Genomic DNA, 21,875 nt, shown 5'->3' with positions numbered 1-21,875 from the left:
CTTAACATTCCCTCCTCTTCCTCATCAGTTTTATTGTACCGAGTTCTGCTAGCAATTTATCACATGAACTTTAAATCATTTCTTCTTAAAAGAATGGGCTGCCAATAAAATTCCACATGGATCAAATATAAGTCTTAGAGTCTGACCTGTCAGCAAAAACTCCCAATATATTCTAATTCCTCCAATCACTTTTACCCACTAGTCACTGGGTTCTAATCTTGGACTGTCGTGCAGATTGCACTACAACCCTGTACAGTCCAGAGTTTCCACTGCTGGCTGTCCACACTGGCATTAGCATTCCTCCAGAGGAATCCACCTGAACCAACCTTGTGTTCCTGCAGAGAGAAAATGATTCATTTCTGCCAGAGTATTTGCCCTCTTAACATTTTGGATATGTATGGTTTGTATGTAGGATAGGAGAGAACTCCTAATATTCAGTCTTGGATAAAAGGGGGACATTTTTGTATGTAAACCTTTGCCAAAAATTCATAGAAATTTATATGTATATCTAGAACACCTTGTCCCACTAGGTTAATGGCTTTCTTGTTTCTTTGTATTGCTAGAAATTCTGGTGGGAATACTATTTTAGCTACAAAATCTGAACTGATTTGACTTGTACAGTTGTATGGGCAAATAATGCTAACTTGGAAAGTTTGGGGTGCATTCTATGAACTAGTTTAATGTGATTTGCTGCCATCCTTCTATTTATCAGTGAACTCAGTGTTGACTTTGACATGCTGGTTTCAGCTAACAATAAGTAATTGGAATTGCAGTGGGGAAAAAAACCCACCCTCATTGTTATTCTCAGACCTTTTTGTGAATCTGGAGCATTTCTATGGAAGGGCAATACAGTCAAAGCAACTTTTAGGTAGCTTCATTGCAAGATTGCTATATAAACTTTTTGAAGATGGTACGCCTGCTTGGATTTCACTGTTTTATGACTTGCTTGCTTGATCTATTTTAGATTCCACTTCACTCCCAGATGGTTTAGACTTCTTAAAACAATGCAGATTGATTTGTTTTTTACTCTAAAAATTTCAACAATACAATCAGATATACAAGTTTGTCCTTTATTTGGTTTCATTGGAAATAAATATGTTTAACTGTACTGTTATTTCCAAGTTTTGAAAAGGCGTATCCTTGTAACAGATCATCTCCCGATATTTGTGATAACTGCCACTTCCCAAAAATAGCCTTCTGAGAGGGTGTGTTAGTTGTCTTTGACATACTCCCTCTGTTTGGGGCTGGTGCGACTGGCTCATCACTACACAACACGTCCTTGTGGGGATCGCTTCTACATCAGTTGCATTCTGCAATGTGGGCAGGGAAGACTTGCTGTCTCACTCTTTTCAGGGGTGAGCAGAATTTTGTGATTTCCAGGACAATGTCGTAGTTTAGATTTGGACCTTAAAACACAGGAGAAATCCAAGTATTTGAATTAGTGCTAGATCAATAATAAAAATGCACAAAATAGATTTATTTATATTACACTCCCTTTACATGGTATTGTCACTTAGGAGGTTATTTCCAAGTTTTGAATATTGCAGTGAATTCTGCCACATCAAATCATGGCAAGCATCTTGTGAATCGAGTATTCAACATGTATTTATATGTACGATTTGAATAACTTTTTGAACTAGATAGAACGAATGCTTGTTTTGAAGTTCATGGAGACATTGTAATTTTATATTTTATCTTTTTCTGCATTGATAACGTCTTTATGCACTCAAGATAATACCTTTTCATTTTTCCTACTCCCTCCCTCCCTCCTTTCTTTTCTTCTTTTTCTTCTTCTTCTTCTCTCTCTCTTTTTGGAGAATACAAGATCTTTGTTTGACAGAATTTATTTTTAGCAGTCCAGTGTTTTAGCAACGGGCTATAAAAACAAAAGCTAGCAGCTATCATCCTAGGCCAGGCACTCTGCAAGTTGGTTTTGGAGATAGATGAATATTTGCCAAGCTTGGATAAACCAGATGATCTTTGCTTAACATTTAATACTGCTTGCTACTAGCAGTATCTTGGCCAGAGATAATGTTTTACAATTTACAAAGCAAGCTTAATGCCAGAGAACATCTCTGTATTTGCCATGCTTAGAAATGTTCCCTAACAAGTTACTGTGTATTGCAAAGTTATTACAGTTGCTAAAGTGTAGTTGAGATAATTGCTGGAAAGTTAGGTAATTATTTTATTTTTCAGATGCTTTAACAAGAATGGTGTTTTAATAAGATAATCATAATATAATTATGTGCATTTTCTCTACCCAGAATACGTTATAAAATTAGCCAATCTTATAGATTAGATTTCATTATGTAAAATTTTTTAGTAAATTGATATTTTAGAAATAAGGAATGGAATGGCAAAAGCTAATGAAGGAGGTTGTATAGTTTAGAGATGGTTTATGTGTCTCTTTCAAAACTGAGTCTATCAGTGGCTATTCTGTTGTTGTGTGCTGTGTAGTCAGAACCAACTTATATACTGGCTGGATAGCTCAGTGGTTTAGATATAGTTGGAATTTTGATTCCCCACTGTGCCTCCTGCAAATAGAGTTAGTCTATGTAATCATGGGCAAGCTGCACAGTCCCAAGATGCCTCCTGAAGAAGATAATGGTAAACTACTTCTGAGTATTCTCTACCTGTAGTTTCCATGGCTGTGAGTGGAGATTTATAGGTTATTGATTTTGTCTTGTCATTGCCGCTACAGACGGCAGTAGTCCTTAATAATCTCCTGTAAATGTAGTCACTGTCCCTCTTTCAGTAATGGGGAAAACGGCAGAAAGTGACTGGCCTCTGAAGATGCCGGCCACAGAGACTGGCGAAACGTTAGGAAGAACAACCTTCAGAACACGGCCAAAGAGCCCGAAAAACCCAGAACAACCATGACTGGCCATAGTTTTGAAATTACAAATCCCACTTGCCTTTTGAAGATATTGACTGGGTCCTTTATGCTGCCAAAAGCATACAGAAGGATTATTTTTGAAGCAGCTCGACAGAACCGAGAAATCCAACTCAGAGTGAATTTTAAGTTTTGCTTAATGGCAAGCATAAGGTTTTTTGTAAAGAAAGCCTGCCCCTTCAGCCTTTTGCCGGTGGGAATTAAGCACTGATATAATACCTGCAACACAGATGGAAAGTTCCTATGCTAATGCTCCCGGGCTAGACGGTTTGTTAAAAATCACAGACAGATTGGATATGTCCTCGTCTAAATGTCAGTAATTCAGATGTCAGTTCAGTACTGTGTGAAAGCAGAGGCCCAGTTTAAAAGAAGGAGAAGCTTTGTCATAAATTATTTTCATGACCTTCTGGTAACAGAGTTAAAACCACAGCTCTCATTACAGCAGCAATTTACCCATCAGCTCTGCACACAAGCTTGTTAAATCTCTTTCCTTTCTATTCCTACCCTCTGGTTGCTCCTGCTTACTGACATTTCGAAGACCTGTTGTCTAGTACAGTTTCTTGATTATCATCTTGCATTCCAGTCTCTCGTTCCTGCTTCTGCCATTAGCTAATCCCAACTGCTGACCTTCCCTAGGGAACCAACACAGACCAGCATCCAAATAACAAGCAGCACTTCAAAGCTGAGTAGTAGCTGCATTGACTTTATGCGGTTAATTCATGCACTCCCAGCTTGGTCTCCATAATAATTGGAATGTGCATTTTTCTACTTGGCTGTCAATACAAAAGAAGCCATGTTTTAGAAAGAATAGTATGGGCAATCTGAGTTAGATATAAATATAGTAGTATATTTGAATTTAATCCACAGGTATAAGGTAGAGGGGGGTATTGTTGTTATGTGCCATTAAGTCAGAACCAACTTATAGCAATCCTAATAGGGCTTTCAAGATAAATGATTTTAACTGTCCCCAAACCCCCAATGAGTTTCCATGACTGAGCAGGGATTTGAACCCAGGCCTCCTGAGTCCTAGTCTGTCGCTCTCTCCACTACACCACACTGGGTATTACTGTGAGGTGTAAGGAATTCAAAATCAGCAAAACATTTTGTGTACTACTTAGTCATGTGATGTCTAATAAAGTCCAGTCTTTCTGTAACACTAGAATGTTGGAAATAACTGCATTACAGATCACTGTTTTGACATAAGGAGATAATATAGCAATGGTTCAGCCTGTTATCCTATCCGATCATGTAATAGCTTCCAGATTTGTATGTTTTTGGAGGATTTAACTGCACAGATTTTCAAAAAATGAGCAGTACTTATGTAGAACTAATATAGCTACGTATCTTCTGAAGAGAACTGAAAGGTAGGTCATATGCAACAGCTGTGGCGCAGATTCTGTTTTCATGGATCTAGTGCACACATTTCAAATTAAGCATTTCAAATTAGGTAGTTGTAGCTAATTACATTTATAGCTAATAGAATAATTTTATTTTTGAAGCTTCATTTCAAAAATACTGAAACATATCAATGTGTAATAAATAATGCTCTCTGTTTACTTTCAAACTTGTACAAGTATTTCAAGCATTTTAATATGGATTTTTTAAGATTTATATCATAATAGTAGAATACCAAAAATGTAAGGAGCTGCATAACAAAACAATGCAACAAAACAATGAGCAATAATTACAATTGGCAAAAGCTATCATGAGTACATTAAGTACTTCTTAAGTGTAACTTTCTGAGATCTGCTGTAACATCATTTTACAGATACTTTAATAACATTTAAAATGGTGAGGCTGAGAATGGAATGTAATTATAAACCTTTAGCTTCATTGATTTGCCAATGTTGTCTTGGTTTCCTTGGCTTTGTGCTGTGGCTTTAAAATAAATTGGTTTTATTTGACCTTCTGATTTAATAATATGGCAGTAAGTATTGTACCTTTTGACATCTGTAAATGTGTTGACCACTCAGGCATGAATCTTTTATCTCGAGCAGGATGATGAGAGGAAAATAAGTATTGTCCATTCTTGGAGTTGGTTGTCAACTTTGTCTTAATGATATACAAATTCTGGTATCAAGGCTGGTAGAAGACATTTTGCTGTCAGAAAGACCAGCAGCAAATGGCACCCACCCCCATAGTCAAGGTATTTTAGCTCAATACGTGAAAAACCTACAGACATATCTTCCCCTCCTGGTTGTAAAAACACAGAAATATTGAACAATCAGCTACCTTTACCTAGATTAGATGCCTCATGCTGCCTACAGATAGGATAGGCTTGTGCTACGTCTCCTAAGTGAATGTTTAACTTCTAAGGCAATCTGATTTCACATGTACAATCTGCCCCATATTGTGCATCTTCATATGTTGAAATGCCATGATGGCTATTTTCTTTCTGTTAAAAAACTTCAGATCCTGGTAGGAGGCATTTAACTCATGATAATCATGTGATCTGCCAAGGCCATTTTGGTGGCCCTCAGAACTCACAGAATGAAGAAATTTTTAAATGGTATATGCATATAATTGATGCTTTTGAATTGTGGTGCTAGAGGAGACTCTTGAGAGTCCCCTGGACTGCAAGGAGAACAAACCTATCCATTCTAAAGGAAATCAACCCTGAGTGCTTACTGGAAGGACAGATCCTGAAGCTGAGGCTCCAATACTTTGGCCATCTCATGGGAAGAGAAGACTCCCTGGAAAAGACTTTGAAGTTGGGAAAGTGTGAAGGCAAGAGAAGAAGGGGACGACAGAGACAAGATGGTTGGACAGTATCATCGAAGCTACCAACATGAACTTGACCAAACTCTGGGACGCAGTGGAAGACAGGAGGGCCTGGTGTGCTCTGGTCCATGGGGTCACAAAGAGTCAGACACAACTTAACAACTGAACAACAAAATGTATAACCACAATGTATAATATTTATATATATACTATCTTGTCATTTCGAGTTTCATTTTTTGTACTTTTGTGCACACACAAATATATATTTTTTGATGTTTGCATACCCTTCGGTACTCTAGGAGACAGAAAAGTGGCCCCCACAACCACCAAAGTTGTCCTACCCCTGTTCTAAGTGGTGCAGAGTATGTAATCTATGCTTATTTTTAAAATATCTATTTTTGAAGGAAAAACATAAATATTTGTTTATGCAGCCACTTCTAGTTTCATTGGAAGGGGCTGGTGCCACCCCAGAGAATCCTATAGTTGAAAAAATGGACCGTGGGGTTTTCCCATAACTGTTCTGGACATATGAAAACATACCTGGCTATGGAAATTCACTGAGGGTGGGGGTGGTAGTGATGGCAGCACTGGTAAACCAATTGTTTAATTATCTCTCATACTTTGGAAGCCCTACTAGGGTCACTTTAAATCAGATGTGATTTGACAGCACATAATAACAAGGGTACAAATGGTGTGTGTGTGCTCCACAGACAACTGCAGATATGCTCCCAAGGCATCACTATAAATAGTTGTATATCTAGGAGCCTGTCATTTAAAAGTGACTTATGGGATCTACTATGTATCAGCCATCACTCACTCTGATGTTGAGGCTATGAATGTTTTTTCTTTTGAAATCAGAATGGTACCACAAGAGGGGAGGTATCCATAGGTTTGAGGAACCTGAAGTTTGAAGGTGTCTGTTATGCTTAACTGGCTGGTTGAGGACTAAGCATGCTCTGTAGGCCCAGAATTTGTGACATAGACCATAGAAAGAGGATAGAGCCGAATAATCTGAAATCTAGATCAACAGCCACAGTTGCAGGTCACATTTCCTAAAACAGTTTTCATTTTCATTTTCATTATCACCAATATATATTTGACATTTTTCAAATTGATCAGATAAATGATCATTTAATCAAACTGGAAAATGTCAGATACATAGGGTACCACCCTGTTTGTTTAAACAGTACAATAAACACAGTAAGCCACAATACCTCAATAATCATTAGTACACAGTGACACCTACAGAGAGTATGATGCATAAAATGGTGCTTTCTAACATTTACATACCAACCCTTTGGCTGCTTGTAGTTGCAATTAATCCTAGGAGAATTAATTCATTATTCTGATACTGGATGAAGATAGTATGTCCATTGCATTCTTGCTAAATTTAGTAAGATGAGTGAGTATAAATCTAATGTTGTATCAGGCACACAAAATAATTATGGTGTTAATGTGGGTTTGAAATGAATTACAAAATTCATATTTAGTCATTAAGAGCAATCAACTAGCCACAGGTTTTAAATGAGTAGAAAAATTTTTGTACAGGTTGTTGCTTCTCTTTTGCTTAATAATGTCTCTAGAAGATCTAAACTTGGAAGATTACTGCTTTTGAATTACAGTTTCCAGAAACTTTTCCAAACTCTGGGGAACCCTGAAATAAAAAGGTTTAGCTTAAAATCTGGAAGGATATTACTACGAGTATAAAACCTACAAAAAAAAAAATTGTAATTGTCCTTATGACTTTAAGGTACTCATTGCTGTTAATAATTCATCATTGTGAAAAATATAGATTTGACATAATGAAGAGCCTTCTTCTAGAAATATGGAATCCTGCAATATTCACATAATTACTGTTCCTTTCATTTTATTGCAGAATAATGTGCATTTATCTACATATTTACCTCACTTTGAATAGGTGATGCTGTGGCAAGTCTAAGATTTGCTTTGCAATTTTTTTTTCAAAATATTGCTTCTAATTATACACCTTTTCTAAAGTACAAGAGGGCCTTTCCTTTGAACGTCTGTGTTCTAATTCAGTGTTGCTCATGCCTAAAAAAAGCAAGAAGGATCCTTATAAAACTCTAAATGTAAAACTATTTTAAACCAGATGGTGTAACTTTTGTGAACTTGCCCTTTTTAATGGGTGTGCCAATACTAGGGGAGAGAAAATTTCCACTCCTAATATGACAACACAAGCCCTAGCTCTTCAGTTTTGTTTTTACTAAATCTGTCTGTCTAGTAACATGTTGGTTATACACAAAAAATAAATATATTGAGCTTCCTAATTTTTTAAAAAAGGACTTTTATGGGCATTTTTTTTTTGAGGTAGGAGTTTAATGGTTTCTGAGTCTGCACGAGCTGAGCAGAGCTGCTGAGGACAGGACGTTTTGGACGTCACTCATTCATAGGGTTGCTTTAAGTTGGAAGCAACTCAACAGCACACAACAAGAAGAATAATGGTTTCTGAAGAGAATTCTAAGATATACAGTATAGCTTGCAATTCCATTACTTTGAGGAATGTGGCAGAGACCTGGTCATGTTGGGCATAATCCAGCCAAAAGGACAGGATTAATATAGTCCAGTCCTATAGGCACGTGGTGGCGCTGTGGGCTAAACCGCAGAAGCCTTTGTGTGCTGCTGGGTCAGAAGACCAAGCAGTCGTAAGATCGAATCCACGCAACGGAGTGAGCGCCCGTCGCCTGTCCCAGCTCCTGCCAACCTAGCGGTTCGAAAGCATGCAAATGCGAGTAGATAAATAGGGACCACTTTGGTGGGAAGGTAAACGGCGTTCCGTGTCTAAATCACACTGGCCATGTGACCACGGAAAGATTGTCTTCGGACAAACGCTGGCTCTATGGCTTGAAGAGCGGGATGAGCGCCGCCCCCTAAAGTCGAACACGACTGGACAAAAATTGTCAAGGGGAACCTTTACCTTTACTTTTTACCTATAGTCTAAATACAATTGCTAGTGCCAGATAGATTAGACCTATTGAATCAGTTGCCGAATAGTGATCCAGCACATACATTTTGTCAGTTCACTGGGTCTGATCTAACTGGGATTACCCATTGATACAGGCCTATGATTTTAATTGGGGGCAATCCCCCTTGAGTTTAGTACCACTTGCTCTTCACTAAGGTGTACCTACTATTGTAGTCTTAAATTTGTGTTTGTTTGATTGAGGACGTCATGCACATGTTTAACTCTTCAGTTGAAACATTTTAGCTACTCCATTTGGCCATTTGTAAAATGGAAATTTTGCATGGAATCGTGGGCCAAAGTTTGAAAATATGGCCTGTTCAAACTGAAACATGCATCATGCTGTTCTGTGTTGTAGTAGTGCTATAGAGCAATGCCTAGAAATGTCAACATGTGCATGCTCACTGGAACCTAGATGGAACTGTGTAGTCTGATTCAGGTAAACAACTGTACCTTGGAATGATTATCAGGCACGCACATACCAAAGGCTGCTACTGTACACCTCTTCATTTCCGATAAGGTATCAATTCTACCTCTGAAACACAGAGATAGACTATCACTAATACTCAGTTCTCCTGACAGTGTTTCAAACAAATAATGTTTGTGGCTTCCAGTGCTGAAGAATGGGAGGCCTTTACGTCAGTTGGTTCTAAGTTACAACAGTTGATTCAGTACATCTACGCAAGTTGGGACTGGCAATAGGATCTAAGCCTTGGGAAATATATAGGTCAACCAGAAATACACAAAACTCTATACAGTTTTTTGCGCTTTTGTTCTCTTAACTCAGATGAGAGAGTACAGTAAGAAAAAGAATGCAATAAAATACTTTGGATGAAAGTTAGGAGTCACTGAGGTCATTTGGATTTGAGATTTCCTTCTACAGTATATGTGTATATAGGGCTGGCTGGATAGCTCAGTGATTTAGGTATCTGACTGTGAAGCCAGAGGTTGGGGGTTTAGTTCCTCAATGTTCCTCCTGTGCAGCCTTGGACAAGCTATGCAGTCCCAGAGCACCCCCAGAAGAAGGGTATGGTAAACTACTTCTGAGTATTCTCTACCTTGAAAACTCTGAAAAGGGTAATCAGAATTGACTTGATGTGGCATATGTTTATTATTTTATATGGGTATGAAACCAGCAACATAAAACCTGGAGATGAAGCAAACACTTCTACATTTTTAAGGTGATTTGATTTTGGATGAATGGTGTTAATCTCTGTGACTATTTTCTAAAAATTCTCTTCAGACACCCCTTTATGTGGTCAACCATGGTGAAACTGGACCCATTCGATGCAACAGGTGCAAAGCTTATATGTGTCCCTTCATGCAGTTCATTGAGGGTGGAAGAAAATATCAGTGCGGATTTTGTAACTGTGTGAATGATGGTAAGTAATATCAGAGTGATGTTTTTGTGTGCTTATTTTTTTTATTTTAAAATTAAAGAGAAATCACTTTCTGAATAAATGCTTTCATAAAAAAGAAAGTTTTTCAAAACTCTATTTTATATTCATTCCAGTTCTAAACTTATTTACTTTAATGTTTCTGTCACAGTTATTTATGGATCTGGAAGAACACTCAGGTAGAAATGACACAGTACCATCAAATTGTGTTGAATGTTTTCTTTCATTCCATTAAAACAGAGTGTGAGGAGTAGCACATGAATAGTTCAAAATAAGGAATTGTGTATGAAAAGTCACCACTGCCAACCTATAAATCTGAGACATGATCTTGAGAAAGTGAAAGAGAGTTTTAATCTTTCTTTCTTTTTAAAGTAAAATTATCACTCTCTAATTACGAATGGTATATACAGTATTATGTATTTTGCAATGATAGTTGAAAACAAATCACCAGGGAGCCTTGAAAGAAATTAATGGTAAATGTTATCCTGTTATGTTTCAATGATTGGAAGGATCATTTCAGCTGAATGGCAGATGCTCAGGAGCCATTCTAGTCCTCCACACAGTTGTTGGGACTGTTTGGCATTTATGCTTGGAGAATGCAGCTGAAGCTGTGATTCTTGAAGGGAAATGATGTGACTGAGGACTAGTAATAAAAAGAAAGAAAAAGAGAAGAAAAGAGAGAGAGAGAGAGAAACTTGCCATTTTTAAAATGTAGGATATTCTTTTAAAGATAGTGTGTGTGTGGGGGGGGAGAGTTTTCTTACTTACTTACAAAAATCCCTGAAGATGGAATTCCAACTTGATGATCTGCTTGTAAAAAGACAATTAGAGAGAGGTGGCTAGCCCTGCCCTGCCCTCATTGCTTTGAGGATGCACACAATTGTGAATTTGAAGATGGGTTCTGCATGTGTGTAACCTCTACACATGAGCAAGAACCCAGATTTTCCAGATCCTTATTGATGTCTCCAGGAAAGGTGGTTACTGATTAGGGCTTAAGGATCCCATTTAGCATGTAGACCTAGAAAATGCAAGATGAAGACAGCATCCAGGGCATCTACCAGTCTACTGCTCTTTCACTGGTTCACATCACTTATTGCATACACTGATTCTTTGTGTCCTCCAAAATGAATTCCACATGAGATTAAACATTTCAGTTGCTCTAAGACATCTTGCTGTCCTGCTACTACTGACAATTGCACTCTCTTTTTTCAGCATATGTAGATTTTTCTTTGCATATATTGTACATTGATATGTTTTCAGTCTGCCCGTATAATTAATTTTCAGATATTACTCATAATTTTCTGATAAGTAGGCACAGGAGTACATCTTCATCTGCATCTTGCCAGACCTATATGAATTAAGTTTTTCATTAAATAGTTGACTTGTGCATTGAGAATGTTTTCTTGTTGTCTTGATGTTGTTTTATGGAGACAACTGGTTTTGTTATGGGCTGCTAATCTTCTCTGTGTCATCTTGGAATAAAGGGTATGGGTGAAATTCAATCAGCCATTTGGTCACAGCGCCTGAGGAATGTGTTCTGCAACAACATAGCTGCCAAGGGCACAAAACAGCACAGCAAAAGTTTTCTGTGGGCTTAAAGTGGCAACAAAATGTCCTTTCCAAATGCCAGTAATTTAGAATGTTAAATGAACTGCCTTTTTGGCATGCGGAACAACAACAACAACAACAACAACAACAACAACAACAACAACAACAACAACAACAACAACAACAAAGTAAAATTAAAATAAATTGCAGTGGGCACTTACTAGCCATTTCCTAAGAAATTTATATAAGTATATCCTGCAAGGATGACCAATAATAATCATAATCATCATAATAATCATAATAATCATCATAATCCAAGAAGTTAGTGCTAAGAGCAAATGTTGACTCTGCCAAGAAAAAGATGAAACTGTGTCACAACTGATCTGTGAATGTCCAAAGACTGCACAAACAGATTACAAAGTTAGACATGATAGAGTGGCAAAGTTAGTGCACTGGTCATTATGCAAAAAATATAACTTGCCGGCCTCCAAAAACCCATGGGAACATCAGGTAGAGAAGGTGTCAGAAAATGAGGAAGTCAAGATTTGTGGGATTTCCGGATCCAAACGGACAGACACCTTGAACATAACACACCAGACATAGTAGTAATTGAATGAAGAAATGTCCGGATCATTGACATTGCAATTCCAGAGGATGCCAGAGTTGAAAATAAAGTATTGGAAAAACTAACAAAGTACAGAGACCTGGCAATTGAAACATCTCAAATCTGGAAGAAACACTCTTCAGTGGTCCATGTAGTCATTGGGGCTTTGGGCACAATTTCACACAGTACTACAAGCAGTTGCAGATCTCAGAAATCACACCACCAGAGCTAAAAAGAACAGCAGTATTAGGAACAGCATACATACTGTGCCAATATTTAACATATACTGTACTTAGAGTTTTGTTAAAACTTGTTTCTGTTATATAATACCAGTCAATGTTTTCATAATGTTGATGGTGCCTGGAGTTTTTTAACGATGACAACCACCACCACCACCACTGATGATGATAGTTCCTTATTCCTGGTACGAGCAATTCTATAAATGAGCCTCATGGTGTAGTGGTTAAACTGCAGTACTGCAGTAAAGTTTCTGCTTATGACATGAGTTCGATCCTAATGGGCTCAGGTAGCCAGTTTGAGGTTGACTAAGCCTTCCATCCTTCTGAAGTTGGTATGTTGAGTACCCAGCTCACTGGGAGGAGGGCAATGTGTAGCCTGCATAATTAAATTGTAAACCTCCCATTGAGTGCTTTAAGCATTATGGGTAGCATAAAAGCAGTACACTTTGCATAAAAGGACAGTGCCCATTGTGGTTGGTGGGGCTGAAGACAGAATGAGTGATGCTGAGCAGTTCCAGAGGCTAACATGGCTGTATATTCACATACACACCCACCCGTTGATGTTTTCTGTTACACACACACTGGCAGGCAAGTATTTACACATACACAGAGAAGCTGCCTGCCTCTGGTAAGGAGGCAGGCGGGAGTGGGATAATGGAGAAGGTACGCTGAGTCTGAAGCTGGGCAGTGCTCCATTTGCCCTTATGGGCTGTTCTAAAGATTTACACTTTATCTGCGATTTCATTCAAGCAGAAAGGTACTTAAACAAGGTTGTATAATTGTTTGAGATTATTTCTGAAGAGGCTGAAAATTCATTTTTTTTCCAGCCACCTGGAAAAGAACAACTATTTCAGGCATCACCTCCTCTTTTTTTATGACAGAGGATTTTAATGGTTAAATCATCCATTAACTTTACTGTGACAGGAGCTGCTTTGAAAAGGAGATGCCATGCCATATTTGTCCAAGCACAGTTGCATGTGACTCATAAGTATGAGCTCCTGAGCTTCTGGCTGGGTCCCAAGACTTTGCCAGAATGAGTCTTTTGAGACATTTGTATCTAGATGGATTTCCTCAGCCGGATCAAAGTGGCATAGAGCTTTGCCTAATACAGTAATCTTTTCAACTTTGAAACATGAACCTCAAAAGACTTATGCCAACTCTTGTCTGCTTCAAAACCTAATCTGTGGAACGAAATGTAAGGAGCAGTCCACTGCAGGGGCGTTCACTCCGTATGAACTCACAAATACTTACTATTCGCTTAGCTATGTGTTACTGAGCTACTATTTAATGAATACTACATATTAAATAGAATAGTCTGCAGTTTTGTCTGTATGCTTTCATGCACTTTGATTAAAACTTCAGGAAACCATCTTGAGCAGAGAACATTTTGTACACTTGTCGAACAGGTAGCGGGCAACAATGAAGGACAAAGATAAACCAAGGGTAAAAGTACATGATGGGCTTAATACTTTTTTAGAACAGGTGGTCCCTGAAGTGGTGGCAGGTATTTCTTGATTGTAGCATGTGATTTTTCCTCAGCTGTGTATGTTGTGTTCATTGTGTTTTGTTTTGCAATTGGCTGATGGAAGGTAAACGCAGCTTAATTTGCAAGTCCGATTGCTGAAATGTGCATCTCTGGAGAAATTCTGTTGACAGAAAATGAGGGAATGTGCATTTCACTTCAAGGTCATAATTCAACTGCTGATTTATGCTTGCATAAGTGAAACGGTGCAAGATGCAGTGGTAATTTGCTGCTAATTCATGAGGTCCTGGTTGTGTTCCTGGGCCTGCAACTGGCACCTCATTAATTAGCAAAAATCTGGCTATTCCAACTTGTACCTTTTCACTTCTATATGAATTGGCCATTGGTTACTGGTCAATGTCTAGTTCAACAAATATCGTGGTTTTGCACCTAGGACTTTATATGACAATTGTAATATGGTTGTTTTTCTAGATGAAGATAAAAGAACATAAGGGGCCTGACAAGTATAAGAGCCCCGTTCAGTCCTCATGTAATTCCCTTGTGAATGTGTGGGTGAACAGAAAAACACTATTCCACTAAGTAGGGTGTTTTTTTTTTTTATTGTTGTTGTTTTTGATGTCTTGCAAGTTGCCTTGGGCCTGGCTGGATCTGTGAATTGGGAATCTGACTCCACAGCCAGAGGTTGGGTGTTCAATTTCCCACTGTGCTTCCTGGGAGAAGAGCCAGTCCATGTGATCTTGAGCCAAGTGCACATTAGAGCATCCCCCCCCCCCCAAAAAAAAGGGAATGCCAAATCACTTCTGAGCATTCTATACCTCAAAAACTCCGGAAAGGATTGCCATAAGCATGAACTGAGTTGATGGCACAGAAGTAGCTATTAAGTTGCCTTGGGGTTCATTTGATGGAAAGTCACTACTTAAACATGTTCAAAATAAATAATGCATACACCAGTGGGTAGGGACTTGTGCATAGTTCCATTCAGATTGATGCAGATGACATCTTACCTGACATGGCAATCTCTAATTCAGTAGTACAGTATGGATGGGACAAGTTAGGGGAATCTAGAGTTACATGGAAAGGACTGCAAGATCTTTATTATTAGGGGGAAATGTGTATTACAAGTGCTTTCAGTCTCATTGCCTACAAATGTGAAGGGAAATCATTGTAAAGAGACAGGAGATTAAGTCTATTCCTTGGCTATGCAAAAATGGTAAAATGAAGTATCTTGAGATGTAGAACTTTTTTTCCTTTTAAAAAAATCTTCTGATGCTGTTCTTTTCATGTAAAATGTATTGAGCTACTAAATATTAGCACACTAAAAGCAGTAAAGCACAAGTTTCTTTTTGTCCAATTGTGTTCAAAGAAACAGGAGAAATTGCCTTTCCTGTTCTTGTTTCTTTAGTCCCTCCATTCTATTTTCAACATCTGGACCATGTTGGCAGAAGAATAGACCACTACGAAAGGCCAGAGTTATCTCTAGGATCATATGAATATGTTGCTACTTTAGATTATTGCAAGGTAAGTCTGCTTAGCATGGAAACAGGTTTTTCACTCAAGGTGCCAAATCAAGGAAATCCAAAATTCCAGCAAAAATGTCTGGCACTGGACTATAAAATTGATAGGTGGCAGGGGAATGAAACCAATTGCCATCAACAATTTTGAACTAAAATTGAAATAATTCTAATGTACACCAAATAGGTTTAGGGGTACCAACTTATCTTTCATCTCACTTAGACTGTAAAGCAGTTTTAGCCGGTCTTACTGTGGATTGCAGTAGAAGTCATTGTCCTGTCAAGAAATGTATGAGTGAATAAACTTCCATCCTCAATCAAATTGCTAGTCCCAACTAAGTAGACTTATAGCATCAATAGTATTTATGTAAAATGCTGATTTTGGTAATTCAGAAATTAATTCATTGAATTCAGGTGGCAATTCAGCAACTGTTTTTTTTTAAGGTCTGCTTTAGTTGAGAAAAGCAATGGGATTTAGCCCTCTGACTATATTGTTCTTCTGCAAGAGCGTCATTCGTTTCAATGGAGATGCACATTGTATCATTTGCTTTTGCAGTTACACATGCGAGCGGGATTGAATGAGCAATATCACTTGTATGTTTCAAGAGTTCTGTGCTTATACTTGAGCTTGCATATACCTTTGGATCAGGGTTGATGAGATTATATTATTTTCCACTCTACAAGATGTTCTTGGTTTGAATTATGGGCTGATTTGTCTATATCCCTTTTACTGCTGACAGCCCACATTGTTAAGTCTCTCAATAGTATGGCACAGTCATGATTCAGGGAATGCTCAATATAACAAAATTGGGATAATGCATCCCACCCACCCCCATCTAAGGGAAACCACAACTTTCCTTTGTGCTTATTGCATAACAATAGGAGTGAACAGCTAGGGAAAATATTAACAAATAACAGCTGTTGAATGGTGCTCTGATAGTTTGTAATGGATTTAGCAAATACAAAGCATTTAGATTTTTCAATAAATGTGCCAGAAAGTTTTAGCCAAATGCTTTTAATAAACTGCTATAGAATTTACATAAAATAAGAAAATTTTTGCTAGTTAGCTGCTAATGCTGAAATTGGAATAGCTTCTAAGAGCTCAGATCTCCATTTAGGTGAGTGAGGGCTCTCATTTTACAGAGTAGCATTGCTTTTGGAATCCACGGAAAAAAGGTGAGGGGAGAATAGAGCTTTATGTGAATTTATGGCTTAAAGTGCACTAAACACAAAACCTGCACTCATTATCACCTTGTAGCTGAAGCTCTGTGCTAAGTGAAATAGAAAATTGTATTTTTTTAAACCATATCCACAATTGACCTGGGCCTGTTTAGGTGAACTTTAATGAGTTAATCATGAGATAGGAAGTGCCTTTTTCATAATACTTGGCAGGTGCTACAACTCAAACTGATTGCTTGATAGGGAAAATATCTTGGGAGCCTCTGCTGAGCATATATTTTAATTCAAGGAATATTTAGACTCCAGATTGTGATGAATAGTATCATCTTTATGTATTTGGAACAAAAATTATTCTGCAAGTGATTGCAGTGGATATCTGATACCTTGATTGCCTTCTCATAAATTGTCTTCCTGCCAGTGTCCTCTTAGAAGAGCTCTGAGAGAGAGAGACACTTGGATTATACTGTTGGTGGCTTAATTCTCTAATGTATTTAATTCATCGTGCAAGCATTGCTAAGAACTGAGCAGAAACACAGGAGGTGTCAGAGTGCTTTTGACTGAATTTTTAATATGCCCCTCGAGAAGGCAGCCCATATATTTGTGTTGGATCCAGACTTCTGTGTGTGGAATTAAATGCACAGGAGTATCCTCTTAAGAAAGACTTGGGAGGGGCAGTTTTTGCCATCTGTCCATTGCCCTGTGGCCTCACAGTACCCCCTGAAAAACTGGTCTGAAGGGTGTTCTTAAAAAAATAGGGTAAGGTGTGCTGCTGTACGCCATAGAAATCTCTTTGATCTGGCAGGAACTCTGTTGAGTCCTTTCTGAGAAAGTAGTCCTTTTATTCAAAAAAGGGCACATCTGGGTTTGCCCCACTATGTGTACAGTTGTATTACACTTCACAAGCCAAGACAAAAAAAACGACTGGAGACAGCATATGCCCATAGAAAAGCAGAACTTTCTGTGTGCCTGTTGATTACATATGCAACATATTTGTTAGCAAAAACCCCTTCCTGTTGAGGGTCAAGATGTACAATATATGTGTGGATCTGTTTTATCCTGAAAATATTGTGGGTTCAGATCACAGTTGGGAACATATTATGTGTTTGGGAAAAGTGACCCTTATCCCTTCTTTGTCTTCCCAGTGAAAATCTTCTCCCCAAGGTGCTATTTCTTTTAAGAAATTCTTAAAATTTGGGAAATAATGGGAAAGATCTTACATTTCATGCCTTTGTGTGTGTGTGTGTGCGCGCTTGTTGGGTTTTTTTTGTAGAATAAGAAGCCTCCACAGCTGCCAGCCTACATATTCATGATTGATGTGTCATACAATAACATAAAGAGTGGCCTTGTGAAACTCATTTGCGATGAACTGAAAACTGTACTGGATAGACTTCCAAGGTAGGGACAATAAACTCTGAGTAAACTCTGCACCTCCAGTTTGATGAAGATGACATTAACTGCAAATAAGATGAAAAATTAGAATTTTCTGTATACTGTCATGCTCTGCACTCCACTAGTCATGCATGATCTTGGGGTGCATTTCCTCTGTCTGTTCACCATCTCATCTTGTGTTTGAGCAGGCATCAGGCTTAGAGCAAACTGTCCCAACCAGGAGCCCTCCAAATATTTTTTTATTACAATGCACAGTTGTAGTCCAGTTCATTTGGAGCACTCTGGGCTGGGCGACTGTTTTAAATGTGATGAAATAAAATCTCAAAATTCAAGATCATAGCAGGTTCATTTAATGTGGATTTTACCCACTCCCCTTGCATTTTCCCCATGAAAGAATGCTATTTGGAAATGGGTGGTAATGGAGAAGACCAGCCAATTTATGCTACATACCTTGCTTTTGCTTCAGACAGAAAGCAAGAGTTGCACCCGAGCTTTGTTTGATAATCTGGCCAAAAAGGGAATACAGTAGCTGCAGATTGCCTAGTAGGATCTCTCTCCTATAGCATTTTATCCATTTCTGTGACTGTAATCAGGATGTTTCTGTCAGATGTGTTTTGTTACTGAGTGGTGCTATTAATTGATATGACCAATCATTAGAGGTAGTTATATTTTGTTTTCTTCATCTGAAATAATGTCTTTGAAATTATATGCAACTGTGCTTTCTCTTCAAGGGAAGAACAAGAGGAGTCTTCAAGTATCCGTGTTGGATTTGTCACCTACAACAAAGTTCTCCATTTCTTCAATGTAAAGAGCAACCTTGCACAACCTCAGATGATGGTAGTCACTGATGTTGGGGAAGTGTTTGTGCCTTTGCTTGATGGTTTCCTTGTCAACTTTCAGGAGTCACGATCTGTTATAAATAAGTAAGCAAACAATTTCCCTTTTTTTCCCTCAAGGATATTTATTATAGGCATAAAGGCTCAGAAGGGATTTACTGATCCCTCCTTCTGATAGCATTCTGGGACCCTGTGGCTAGCCCAAGGCCCCATAATCCCCTTGCTACATATGCTCTGGGTGATCCCAACTGGCCTGAGAGGCACAGGGTGATTTCTATTTCTGACTCCTGGCTTAACAGCTACATACAGTGGTGCCCCACTGCTTGACAATGACCCCACTTGACGACAAAATTGCTTAACGATAAGTTTTTAGCGATCGCTATAGCGATTGCAAAATGATGGTTTCAGTGGGTTTGTTTTTGCTTCACGATGATTTGGACCCTGCTTCGCGAACCGATTGTTCACTAGACGACGATTAAAAACAGCTGATCGGCAGTTCGCAAAATGGCTCCCCTCTGTTTTCTGAACCTATTTTTGCTACACAGGCATCGCAAAATGGCCACCCTATGGAGGATCTTAGCTGGATGAGCGGGTATTTCCTCCATTGGAATGCATTGACCGGTTTTCGATGCATTCCAACCAGGTTTTATTTTTGCTTGACGATGATTTTGCTGTATAGCGATTTTGGAACGCAGTATCGTCGTCAAGCGGGGCACCACTGTATTCCAACCCATTCAGCCATACCAGCACTGAAAACATGGTTAATTGTTATGAACATTCACACACCTATGTAAAATATCAGTATAATGGACGTATCAATGTATTCTCGAATACATTGATAATGTACATCCTATCTTGGACGTATCTTGTTTAAATTTATGAAATATATAGTAATATGTGTAGTAAGCTTTTCAAAGGCTTTCAGAGGAGATGTATACCAAAGTTTGGCCAAGTCTGCGGTTTGGCCCTATGTAGAATGTAGTCTGCTTTGGTGTAATGCAAAATCTTTTCCTGAATGAGCAGAATTTTTACAGCAAAGACAGAGAACCCTAAGTAAGCTTGCAGAAGTTGGAAAGTTTGATACCTAATTAACTTTTTAATGAAAGTTTTAAGCTTTCAGCAAAAGGGCCTGTGTTGTTATGGTTTTCTTGTTCTAAAGGATTATCCTATCCATTCCAGTCTATTGAAACACTTATTTCTTCCCATTCCATAGCTTGCTGGACCAGATTCCAGAGATGTTTACAGACACGAATGAGAGTGAGACTGTCTTTGCTCCAGTGATCCAGGCTGGCATGGAAGCGCTAAAGGTTAGAATGGCTTTCTTTGTGCCACAAGGTCTTTGGGAGGATGGACTCGATTAGCTGTGAAAACCTCTATGGGAGAATAGCTAACATCTCCCACAGTGATGTGGTCTAGTGGTTAGAATTTTGGACTGAGGCCTGGTAGATCCATCATCCAGAATATAAAATCATAATGCTGAAATCCTGTTCCATAAGTTACACTTTGTAAGTGTACATGCCATAGCTGCGCAAACAGAGTTGGCTGTTTTTGTACTGTTCATACATGCACATAGAGACATTGCCAGTCCCACCTTTATAATGCGTGTATACAAAGTTTTTTAAAAGGCCATTTCATTTTTATCTCTGATTTTATTAAACATGTAAAGTTTTCAGCTTGGTAGCCATTTTAGTCTGTTTCAGTAACGATAATATTAAACCAAACATCAACAACAAGAAGAAAACTCTTATGTAACGTTTAGACTAGCAAATGTATTTCATTGTGAGCTCTCTTTGGTAACCACCCATGTTATCTGATACGTAAAATATAGATAACATGGCCAGTGAGCTTTAGCTACATCTGCCCCTTTGAGATCATGGTTATGCTGCTGGAAAAAAACAAAACACACACACACAATCCAATCTACTTCTTTGTACACAAGGCGCATGAGGAATGCATGTCTTGTAAAGCAGAATTGTATTCCCAGAATGATGTTTTTGCTTTAAAATGTGATGCACTTTTTTTAAAAAAACATTCAGTTTTTGTGTGTGTGGTGCAGCAGTGGGGAGCCCCTGATAGGGTGGGGAACGGTGCCTCCTGCTCCCTGGAAAGTTACTCACTCTTAGTGTAAGCAATGCTGAGTTGGACGGATAAATGATCTGACTTGATATAAGGCAACTTGCCATATTCCTGGCATTGCTTATAGGTTTATGCCTCTCTTTTTTTGTCATTATATGTGTAAAAATAAGAATGTGGTTTGTTTGTTGCTATGATGTAATCTGATTTTGATCCCAAGTCTTAACAACAAATTTGCTATCGTTCTTCGTTCCAAGAAGTATGATTATTAGTGTCTTAGCTCCTTTGTACTAAATATACTCATGCTTTGGGGGGGGTTAGGAAGCAGAAATTTGAAATTTGGCATTTATCAAAATTTATATAAATAAATACATTTTTAAAGGAAAATGTATTTATTTATATAAATTTTGATAAATGCTGAATGCTTTCAGTCATGAATGAAAGAAATAAACAAGCGAGTTAGGAGCACACACGCAAGAAAATTAAAACCAAACCTCCCAAAACGAATACATCGCAACTTCAAAGGAGCCAATCTGGATCCATCTGGAATACTTTTTTTGTGTATATTTACCATGAAAGTGATCTCAGTGGCTGAGCAGACTTCCAGTCTCTGCATTTATTTTCCTTTGTTTCCTTTCCTCACAATGCCAACTGTGAGCAAATACAGTAACACTTGTTCGGCTCCATAAATCAAATGATGATTTCACCACCTCCCTGGGAAGAGGAAATTGATTCTTGGGTGAAAACTGGTACTATTTCAAAACTCTTGGTATACATTTGAGAGGGTTTGGAAAAAAGACAGTTTAAACTACTCATAAATGCACAAAGCCCCGGATAAGTCTCTCTTTACATGTACAGCAAATGGCTGGGGATGGAACTGCAGTGAGAGCATCATGCATTAACTTGACTGCTTGCATAAGGCTGAATTGATGGCCCAGCAAATATTTGGTGGCTAGTTGCTCAGGTGCCCTCTGTGCATAATTCTTTCTCCCCTTGTAACCACCCTTTGCTTCCATAGGTGT

General features: G+C 38.4%; 1 protein-coding gene across 2 annotated transcripts in view; it reads left to right on the top strand.

Annotated features, from left to right (window-relative positions):
• The window catches only part of SEC24D (SEC24 homolog D, COPII component), a 73,715-nt gene that overhangs the window by 33,650 nt on the left and 18,190 nt on the right, over positions 1–21,875 (top strand). For both annotated transcript variants that reach the window (XM_020781443.3, XM_078376632.1), the window contains exons 9-13: positions 9,838–9,976; positions 15,268–15,383; positions 17,826–17,950; positions 18,676–18,867; positions 19,994–20,087. In XM_020781443.3, coding sequence (XP_020637102.3) covers positions 9,838–9,976; positions 15,268–15,383; positions 17,826–17,950; positions 18,676–18,867; positions 19,994–20,087 — 666 coding nt within the window. The remainder of the gene's footprint in view (positions 1–9,837; positions 9,977–15,267; positions 15,384–17,825; positions 17,951–18,675; positions 18,868–19,993; positions 20,088–21,875) is intronic.

This window comes from Pogona vitticeps, chromosome 5, assembly GCF_051106095.1.
Source record: "Pogona vitticeps strain Pit_001003342236 chromosome 5, PviZW2.1, whole genome shotgun sequence".
NCBI classification, from domain to species: domain Eukaryota; kingdom Metazoa; phylum Chordata; class Lepidosauria; order Squamata; family Agamidae; genus Pogona; species Pogona vitticeps.
The sequence above is the reverse complement of the archived record's forward strand: the minus strand, read 5'-3'. Positions and strand labels throughout refer to the sequence as shown.